The 11295-nt window shown below is 34.0% G+C and overlaps 2 protein-coding genes across 2 annotated transcripts; both read right to left on the bottom strand.

Annotated features, from left to right (window-relative positions):
- Positions 1-3910: 3910 nt before the first annotated feature.
- Positions 3911-6656, bottom strand: LOC110819940 (Cox19 family protein (CHCH motif)). Its single transcript, XM_022049295.2, has 4 exons — positions 6441-6656; positions 6023-6136; positions 4571-4647; positions 3911-4394 (listed from the first exon to the last, which is right to left on the bottom strand). The coding sequence occupies exons 2-4, from the start codon at positions 6111-6113 to the stop codon at positions 4347-4349; spliced, it is 216 nt and encodes a 71-aa protein (XP_021904987.2). The 5' UTR covers positions 6114-6136; positions 6441-6656; the 3' UTR covers positions 3911-4346.
- A 2432-nt stretch (positions 6657-9088) lies between these two features.
- Positions 9089-10759, bottom strand: LOC110819836 (putative aspartic proteinase GIP2). The gene has a single exon (XM_088214701.1). It carries the CDS (start codon positions 10698-10700, stop codon positions 9372-9374), a length of 1329 nt encoding a protein of 442 aa, XP_088070827.1. The 5' UTR covers positions 10701-10759; the 3' UTR covers positions 9089-9371.
- Positions 10760-11295: the final 536 nt, after the last annotated feature.

Here is an 11295-nt window from a genome sequence, read left to right on the forward strand (position 1 = left end):
AGAAAATCAGAGTAATTTGTTGATTAAATGTCTGAGATCTGACAATGGTACTAAGTATACTTCAAATCATTTTGTTGAATATTGTAATAGTGCAAGCATAGTTTATCAGTTTACCACACCATACACACCACAATAAAATAGTGTGTGTGAGAGAAAGAATTGAACAATAATGAAAATGGTTAGATATCTTTTACTTGAGAAGAAGATGTCAAACAAACTATGGGCAGAGGCATTTCATACCTCTGTGTATTTGCTGAACAGATTACCTACCAAGGCATTGGAGAACAAGACACCATATGAAGCTTGGAATGTGGCAAGCCTGCCGTGGATCATCTTCGAATATTTGGCAGCATATGTAATTTTCAAATATCTAAGCCAAAAAGAAGCAAACTTGACAACAAAATTCAAAAGGGCATTCTTGTAGGCTATAGGACAATAACCGAAGGATACATGATTCTCTGCTTACAAACAGAAAAAGTTATCCTAAGCAGAGATGTGAAGATTGATGAAGCAGCAACATGGGATTGGGAAAATCAAAAAAATGTGTATTTTCATTCTTCATTTGATATCCAGAACCAACTTAAAGCTGATGAATTGGTGGATGATCTTCCACTTAGGGGTACAAGGACCTTGGATGATATTTACCAAAGGTATAATATTGCAATCATTGAACCTACCAGCTATGCTGAAGCTCAAGATTTTCTAGCATGGAGGAGAGCAATGGATGCAGAAATGGAGATGAGCAACAAAAATAAAACATGGCAGCTGGTTGAACGGCCTAAGATCACAAGGTGATTGCTGTTAAATAGGTTTTTAAAATAAAACTCAATTCAAATAGTTCAATCTGTAAACACAAAGTCAGACTGGTCGTGAAGGGTTATGCTCAGCAATATGGAGTGGACTACCAGGAGACTTTTGCTCCATTAGCAAGGTACGATACAATCAGACTTCTCATTTTTTGCTCTTGCTACTTATAACTCTTGGCAAATTCAACAACTCGATGTCAAGTCAGCTTTCTTGAATAGCTTTCTTGATGAAGAGATTTTTATAGAGCAACCAGATGGATATGTTGTTCAAGGGAAAGAGGATCATGTGTACCTACTTAAGAAGGCCTTAGTATGGTTTAAAACAAGCCCCTTGAGGTTGGTATGACAGAATGAATAATCATCTTAATCAGCTTGGGTTCAATAGAAGTCAAAATGAAGCAACCTTATATGTAAAATCCTGGGGTAATCATCTCTTAATTATCTCTATTTATGTTGATAAAATGCTAATCACAGGAAGTCAACTTGGACTGATCCAAGAGTTCAAAAACAAAATGTAAAAAGTGTTTGAGATGACTGATCTTGGAACTATGAAATTATTTCTTGGAATGGAAGTGTTGCAATCTAGCCATGGCATTTTCATCTGTCAATAGAAATATGCATCTAATATTCTAAACAGGTTTAAAATATAGGATTATAAACCAGTGGGGACACCTATGACAACCAGTATCAAGCTAAGTAAGGATGATGACTCTGAGAATGTGGATGAAAGCTTATATAGAAGCTTAATTAGCAGCCTTCACTACCTCACAGTAAGCAGACTTGATATACTGTTTGTTATAAGTGTTCTTTTAAGATTTATATATTCTCCAAAGAAGACTCACTTCACAGCTGCAAAACGTGTACTTAGGTACATCAAAGGTACCATTACTCTTGGTACTTTTTTCCCAAAAATCCCAAGGAGAGACTTTGAAGTTGATTGGCTACACTGACTGTGATTGGGGAGGCTGTGTTGATGATTCAAGAAGCACTTCAGGGTATTTATTTTCTCTAAGTTCTAGTTTTTTTACTTGGAGCTTAAAGAAGCAAGAGATAACAGCTCAGTCTACTGCAGAAGCTGAATATATCACTGTTGCCTCTGCTGTCAACTAGGCTATTTGGTTGAGGAAGATGCTTAAGGATTTGGGACATGAGTAAGCTAAAGCAACCAAGATTGTGTGTGATAACATTTATGCAATCTTAATTTCAAAGAATCCAGTCTTTCATGAACGAATCAAGAATATCAAGATTAAATTATATTTTATTAGAGAAGTCCAACAATCTAATGAAGTGATGCTTGTTAACTGTTTATCTGAAGAACAACTTGCATACATTTTTACCAAGCCACTGCCTAAAGAAAGGTTTCAAACTCTGAGGCAAAAAATTAGAATTTGTCATCAAAATGCCAAGGACGAGTGTTAGACATATGACACTTTAATTCCAGTACATTGATTTATTGTCTCTGTTAGTTTCTTTTCAGTTTCATTTAGTTTCTTATCAGTTTTATTCACTATATTTAGTGAAAAAGTTAGTAAGTTAGTGATTGTTTATGGCTTAGATATTAGCGGCAATTTCTTATCAGTTTTATTTATTATGTTTAGTGGGAAGTTAGTTATTTTTCTTGCCTACAAATTCTGCAATTAATGAAATGAAATCAAGTTGGAATTTTTACCCATCTTTTTAAGTTTGAGTTCTTCCAATTTTTTGCTGCTGCTATTATGTTTTACAACAATATTCCTTGGCTATATTGCATCAGGTGACTATGTTATTACTTTTCAATTTTCTCACAAACGTGCATAAATTTATAGAGAATATTACAATAAACTCAATCTTATAATAGTAATTGTATGTTGAAAGTTTCTACTCATTAGATGTTAATATCTAAACAATAGCAATTTCTAAAAAATTATAATCTAATGGCTTAAAACATATGCTCAAAGTTACAGTGTAACACTATCCTAAATCTTTTCTTCTAATGATTACATCAATCCATAAAAAACTGATATGAACTTGGCGTTCCAGCATCAAGACACGAGAATTTTTCAAGACGTGTATAATTTCCGTGAACATTTCTAAGCTTATGGTTGATTTTATTCTTCTATGATTACATGAATCCATATAATGGTTAACAAAGTACGGAAGTGAAGGCAGAGTATCCAACAAAGGAGATGTTTACAACTACAGAATCATGTTGCTAGAGACCATGACAAGGAAAAGGCCAACAGACTCGATATTTGATGAAGAAATGAGTTTGAGAAAATGGGTGAAGGCTTCATCATATCCAGATAAGATACTCAAAATTGTTGATTGTTGTTTAACGGGACAGATGATATGCCCGCAATGCAGAGTGTTCTTTGTTCAATCATGGAGTTGGGCTTCGAGTGTAGTCAACAATTGCCAGAGAAAAGAATTGACATGAAGGAAGCGATGGTCAGGCTAACCAAGATAAAATCTACACTTCTTTTAACCATGAACAGTAGCATTTGATTAGTTTGTCTTCTATTACTACTCTTAATATACAGAACTAAGATATGGTTTACTCTTAACACACAGAATTAGGATATATTTTTGTATGAAAATGGTAATAGAAATCACACTCTCATAAAACTCAAAATGATCGTGAAAGCGAGTTTATGAGGTTGAAAAGGTCTGCTACAGCTTCCATGCTGCATTCTGTTAGGTGGTTTATAAGGAAATGTTGAAACAAACTGAAAGAAAACATGAAGTTAAGTTAGAATTAAGTTGTTAATGACAAAATAATGGAGGACAAAGGATATGGAGTTAAAAAGATTCTAAAAAATGGAGAAAAGAAAACCATTGCCATACATGAAAATGCTCAAGGAAAATAATTCTTTTTTTTTTTTAAAGGTAATCTATAAGAGAGTAAATTTAATATTACATTATATGAGGGTATAAATGACACAAAATAAAAAAAAAAATATTCGAGAAAAATTTTAATTACAATTAATGATCCTCGAATCATGAATCACAGAATTTACTACAACGATAATTTATATGGAATTGTATTTTAGCCAATTACATACAGGAATATATCTTCACAATGTAATAATTGTCAATAGAACTGTATTTTAGTCAACCAACCACAGTTGTAAGACTTCACAATGTAATTATTAACCTGGCTCTCGTCACCAGAATCGTTTTGGAACCTCAACAGCGCACCAACCTCCATTTGAGGACACTGACTGTTGTCCAAATCTAATGTATTAACATATTTTAGTTATTCAAAACATGATTTTGCTTTGCTAGGACTTGAGTGACTCAACTAGTTCTTGGATAACTTTTTCTCACTCCAATTACCGGGAAAAAGAAGATTTACACAGCACAAATATAAAAAAATGTAAGATCATCATGCAGACCCTGTAAGATATATTTTTTTTTATTTCATCACTGTGAAACCACAGTGCCTAGTTTACAATTGTTGAATCTCTATAATTATAATCCCATAGGAGAAGAGGAATCAGCATCCTACCACCCATGTGGTTCAGTGAGAAGCAGGAGACACCCAGGAAAGAACTCTATATTTCACGAAAAGAAAGATCGAGTCTTGTTACGTTCCAATCGAGCTTCCCTCTAGGCAAACACCAAAAGAAATAATAAATAATAGCCAAAAGGAGAAAAGATTATGGAACTCAGTATCAGAGGTTGTTTCATTAAAGCATGATACAAGCAGGAAACACATGTCTCAACAAGATATTTAAATGGATAAGACTAGCTAGCTTCAAAAATTTCAAAGAAATTCCAAATACCTCTTTTTTCTTGCAGTCCTTGTAAATATCAAAATGCTCTTGACATTTGCTTTTGTCTGATCCAAATTCTTCAAGACCTGAAAGGTGTCAAGTTTCAAGATAAAAGCCCACCATATCAGATTAAATGATGTAAGACATTTCTACACTGGCAGACTATGAGCATATGCTGTTTGACATATTCAAATTTTTAGCAAATTTTTTTGGGCCATGAAAAGATTTATTTTTCCACCACTTCATGAGTCGTATAACTCATAACAATGGCAACACTGCCTAAGCCACAGCACGAGATTCAAAAGATTGTCCATTTTTTACAATAAATTGGGAATCAAATGGGATAACCAAATTAAAAGAGCCCAGAACAATAAAGAAAAATCAAATGATTATCTCAAAAAGAAAAAACAGTAATAATAGCAAAATCTCACTAGTAACCAATAAACACAGATAAAAAAATAGCAAGAACAAATTTCAGTCTCCTTACAAGACATTTAAGTTTATATATATCAAATTAGTATATCAGCTGCTCTTTCACTCAAGTTAGCTCAAGGAAACACCTAAGTTAAATGTTCAGTCCAGGGAAAATTAGGATGTTCCAGCCTCCATTAGGAAGCCTAGTAGTCAACTTATGCCAGTCTCTATATTCTGTAAAAAAAAAGTTCAGCTCAATTCTAACAAAAAGCATCACAGGTGATGCACTATGGAGGCCAGAAAAAACTAACATTGGGAAGGAAGGAAAAATTTTATAATTATATAAAATACAAACAGAATACGTTCAACGTATGACAACATATCCATTACAGCTCTGCCCAGTCTAAGGAAAAATATAAAGATATAGTTGGAAATTTGAAAACATCATATATGAAACAATACAACTTAAGTGCATCACAACATAGTAAAGATCATATTTTGCAAGTTCACTTCAGGTGATTGTGCATTTCTTATATCATTAAGCTTTTGCCAACTTTGCAACATTTTCTTTCCCTTTTATCTATGGTCAGATGCAAAGTGCTGATTAGAGCATACAACCCTTCAAATTTACACTCATATTTTCCAAAGTTCAAACTCAATGTTAACAGTTAATAATCATCAATCAAAAGCACATTTCTTGTTGAAGGCAGATTATTACAAGATCTAGTTGCACCAGAGAAAAGGTTATGGAATATATGTAATTTTGGCTCTAATAGCAAATGCATCAATTGAATCTGACTCCATTTAACTATATTTGATAATAGCAAAATTACCCCATCAATATCTACTCAAACCATACAACTTGAACATTAAGTAACAAAGGAGAAAAAAGAACCTCATCGGTACAAAGTGATGAAATCTGACGACAAAGCATGTGATAAGACGGACGAAGCAACAATAAAATAAAGCAAAAGATGAAACTATAAGTGTGTTAATTCACCACAACGAATCAACAAAGAATTAACCACTCAAATAAAGGAAGCTTACATTTGAGAGAGGCGGTGTATTGCTGGTAACATGGAGAATCAGCAATTCTAGCTGCACTAGGGTATGGTGGTGTAGCAACTCTGGATGCCATGTTTCTTCCCCTAAATAAATTCCCTACGGAATTCAATGAACTCAGTATATATATAACTTCAAATTCAATAACACGTGCAATAGCAAATTAATAACGACAAAAAAGAAAAAAAAAAGATAAGGAAAGGAAAAATGCAGGTCAAACAATGAAATAGTTCACAGAGACGAGCATTTTCTTCAACATCAAACTTCATGACCCCGGAGACTAGATTATGTAAAACAACCAAAAGCCTATATAACAGTGGATTTATGACCAAGCTTATCATTGAGTTTGCAAGTGCATACCAGAAAACCAAAGCTTAAAAAAGTGAGTTGAGGAATAAATTACCTAGGGTTTCTTAGCGTGAGAAGCAACGAGATTTCTGGTTGTGAAAGAAGAAAATTCGGGAGCGGTTTGAAATTGAGCCGCTATCTTGACGCAAGGAGCAAGAGTTAGATGAGGAAGAAATCGAGCTTCTGAGAAAACCGAAAGGAAGCAGAGACTCGGAGAAGAAAGAGTTGCGGAGGAGGGAAGGAGAAGGCCGAGCACGGGGAACAAAAAAGCCGACCGTACAAGGCCTAGAGCTGTCAAATGACCCGGGGCATATAAAATTGGGCCGCCTAGAACAAATTTGGACCAGCCCAAAATAGGTAACGTTCCATCCAGCAATAAGATTCAAATAAATTCTGCATTTTGTGCGGGTGCTCCTTAAAAAATTTGATTGTGTTATTATTAATTTGTAAGTACTACATATTTATCAAAATTTATAAATTTTTACTTAAAAGGAAACTAATTTTTGTTCTAAGATTTAATTACTTATCAAGATTATAGACTAGTTTTCGCTCTACCGACCATCACTACTTGTTTAGATTACAAGTATTTCTGATATTTTTTATAAGATGCGAATTTGAGTCAAATTATACGTAACTTATATATTATTTTTAAGAGATTGACTGTATTGTTATTAATGCGGATCTATAATTAAAATATATTAGTTTTCATCATTAATTTTAATAATCAAAATAAAAAATTATTCACTAAGTACTTTTAAAAAATTCTTTTGAGAAAATAATTATTCTATAAGGATATGCTATAATTTATATTAATTTTAATAATATTTTATTACTAGAGAACCTTTTTATATTTTTAAAATCTTCTTTTCTCCTTTATTGTCACGTTCTAAGGATATGAAAGTATTAATATTGTTTTAAGGATCAAGACAACGTTGGGAACCCTCATGATCAAATAAATCGATTAGCACACTAATATTCTTCATATGGAAACATGAAACGATGAACACATGAATAATGACATATTGAACTTTAATAAAATATATCTTGTATTTTTGCACCACTTCCCACTCCCACTTACCACTATCTATTGCATATAAGATTTTAGTTACAAGATCTTAAATTTTTCCCTCCCACATTTCCTTAACCACAATATGGTAAGAGGGCTAGTGAAGCCATTTGTTCAAATCTAAATATCTTGTTCTTTTTTCTTAGTTAACATAGTTCATCAGTTAAATGTAATAGGGTAAGGGCATTTGTTTTATCTCCATCAAGAACAATAAGGAGGAAAAATATCCTCTAAAGTATTCTAAATATTATAATTCTCTTTGGACCACAATAATTGTGACTGAAGATTTTCATGATTGTCCACAAGGTTGCAAAGCAACCTTCATTATTGATTAATTAATAATAATGCTACATTCTTATTTTACAATTTTTTAAAGTTTTTTATCTAAATTTTATTAGAACAACTGGGGGTAAAATTGTTCAGCTCTATCATCCCACTATTGTGTTTTACTATTTTTTTGGTTTCCATATCATTGTTCTTTGTAGTCCCTAATGCATTCATATCTTTTTTTATTTTTGAGGTTTTTCTATCTCTAGAACCTCGTGTATTATCCTTCTATCTTCTATAAAAAGAGTTTGCGTAACTGAGCCATGTGGTTGAGAATAAGACGATGAATTTTTTTAGTTTTTTTTTTTAATCGAAAACAACTTAATTAGATTAGGTCGTACAGGATAAAGAATCTAGTCTGATCCACTTGCTTCGTGAAAGGGCTTAAATTTGAGTTTTATTCTACCTATTTTTCAATATTAGTCTCACTAAAAATCACTCATGTTGTTGAGCCCAAAAATCAACCTAATAGTTTTTTTGTTTAAGGTTCATACTATTTCGCTAGAGTAGCACACACTCATTTCATTAAAAATTACACATTCTCTACCATCACCCTCATTTTTGTTTATCTTCATAGATTTCAACATTAAATTAGTATACACATAATCTACATTTACTTGTGTAATGTTTTCTTTTTTCTCACTAGTAATGATCACTCCTTTCATTGTTTCAATTTTTGCCACCTTCATCAAGTTTTTAAAACTTCTAACAACTCAGATAATAATTTAAGATAAAATCCGATCTAAATTAAGGACATCAGAGTTTAATCCCTTGTTCAGAGAAAAATTCATCACATGTATCTAAATTAAATATTTGTTAAAGTGTAGATTAAACTTTATAGGATATGCTTTGATGTGTTTTCATTAGCATGTTATATTATCATCAGTATACGATATACAGGTGACATGAATAGAAATTTAAGCGTATAGAAGTCATGATTTAAGTTATAGGTTGTGCAGCCACGGGGAGTGAGATGATCTTGTGAGAAGCTACAACTTGAGTAGGTATTCATGATTCTATCCAAAGTGACAAATTAAAACAAATCAAATAGGTCTAATAAAAAGAACACATTATTGAGAAGCTTGTGGGAACAATTATCCTAAATTCCTAAGCATGTCCCATAACTTAAAGAATAATTAATTAAATTCTTTTCCTCTTTTAAATATTTTTTCTCTCTTTTTGCTCAATCCCATGTACCAATGAGATCAAAAGCTTCATTTCAATGATTTAAAAAATAAATAAATAGATAAATCACAACATTTGAGAACCCATATGAGCAAATTAATTAAGCACACCCATTTCTTCACGTGGATAATACATATATTTTCTTTTTGCCCAGTTGGAATTTAATAATACATTTGTTCTTCTTCTCCAATACCACGTGACCTCCACTCCTCAAAACAAAACAAAAACAAAAAAATTTTGAAAATGGCAGCCATGCAGCCAAATACTTCGAAGTAAAGTTGGAAGTTAAATAATACATTGTTTGTTCTTGTCCAATAGCACATGATCACCACTCCTCAAAAATAAAACAAAAAATAAAACAAACAAAAAAGAAGAAAAAAACCAAGAAGAAAATGGCAGCCATGCAACCTAAAACTTCGAAGTAAAGTTGAAGTTCGAGCACGTTGTTCCTCTGAACAGCAGAGATGAGCTGAACCCAAGCCTGGATCTTGCTAGATCAAACTGCAAAAGATTATCTTCTATCTGATGCGCCCCAATCACGATTGATGTCCTCGGACTTGACCCGCCATCCACAATCGCCAAGCAAACCACATCGCTACTAACACTAACCATGGAGTTCGCACCAAAAATCCTCCAGAAAACTCCCTTGTTTTGCATTACCAGATCGATTTGCGGCACTGCGAGTCCAGTCCGCGTGCTGCCGAAGCTTGCCGAATTATAGCAGGTCCCAAAAGGCGGCACAGCTGCCACCCGTGGAACCTTTGGCATCTGGTTAGTGAAGGTTTTAGTGACAGCTTTATAGATTGATGTTTCCATGACTGTGTATGGATGGACTGTGCTGATCGTAGTTCCACCATTGCCTTCTTTGTTGATTTTCAAGAGTGATGTGTTTAAAGGGACTCTTTGATTGTTGATGAGAATGGATTTTACCCCGATGAAGTAGTCTGCTGAAGGCTCTTTTTCGAAAGAAGCGGAGGAGGTACTCACAGGGTTGAGGATTAGTGGGATGAAGATCAGAGATTTTGAGAAATCTAGATTAGGGCTTGGGAGAAAACCATAAGGCCCATCACCGAAGAAGACGACACCGGAAGATCTTGAACTAGAAGCCAGACAGATAGCAAATTTTCTGGGAAAACTGAAAGAAGAAGAGAACAATGAAGGAAGTGAAATTTTTGTTCTTCCAAACCCAGCCATGCCGCTTACACCATTGGCAAGTCCATCAAGCAAAAATGTACTTCCGCAGGCGAAGAGAGATCTCGGCACGGAAACCCGCCGGCCTGGGTTTCTCCCGTCGGTTGACTGGACAGAGATTACATCTTGAGCGAACTCACCGCTGGTGCCGGTTCTCGTCACCGAGTTATCTAACAGGAGACTGCACGTATTGTTGTTGCAGCCCGGACTGGGAGGAGAAAAGCAATCTCCACACATGGTGAACTTGGCAAGCGAGCACTGCGCAGAGTTGCAGCGAACAGGCTTGTAGGAAGACGAAACATATCGTCGTTGACAATCGACCCAGAGGAATTTTCCGCCGAGATCGAGAGTTAGTTTGAGGGGGACGAAGGGGGTTCGTTGTCTAATTTGGGTGAGGTGTTGGAGAGTGGAGGAGCCCTTGGTGACCGGAAGAACTAGAGCTCTTGGTCTGAAAGAAGTTGCAGAAATGGAGCGGGAGTTGAAGAAGGTGAAGAAGAGAAAAGTAGCAAAGAAGAAACTGCAGGAGGAAGCCATTGACTTGGCCATGGTTTCTGCAATCTATGAAATGCAATATATAAACACACACACGCAAGAGATGCTGATGGCAGTGTATATGAGTTACATAGGGAGTGTATTTATAGGCTTTATATTATGTATTTTTTGGGTAGTGTATGGTGAAAAGCTGTTTAATTGAATTAAACAAAGATGAAGCTGAGACAGTCGTCGATGCCGACTTGGAGAGGGGGGGGGGGGGGGGGGGGGGGGGGGTACTTGATATCTTATAGATTAAAGATTTAATTTTAGAGACATTTTTTATATTATAGTTATATGTATTGTTTTGATTTTCTCTAAGGTTAAATATATTAGTCAATCAGTTATTAGTTTGATAAATAAAAAATAAATAAAAAAAACAAACAAACACGGATTTTTTTTAATTAACATGCAGTAAATTTTATTTGTAATTTTTTTGGTTCTCAATAAAATATGTAATTATATTTTTTATAGAAAATTAACACTTATTTAAGAATATAATGTTGTTTTTCTAAGGACATTGAGAAGGTTATTAGAGTTAACAAAATATATAATGTGTATTATTCTAAAAAGAATTTACTTGTTTATTAAAACTTTATAATTAAGTCTC

The sequence above is a fragment of the Carica papaya genome, chromosome 3, assembly GCF_054855325.1.
Source record: "Carica papaya isolate Zhongbai chromosome 3, ASM5485532v1, whole genome shotgun sequence".
In the NCBI taxonomy this organism is placed as follows: domain Eukaryota; kingdom Viridiplantae; phylum Streptophyta; class Magnoliopsida; order Brassicales; family Caricaceae; genus Carica; species Carica papaya.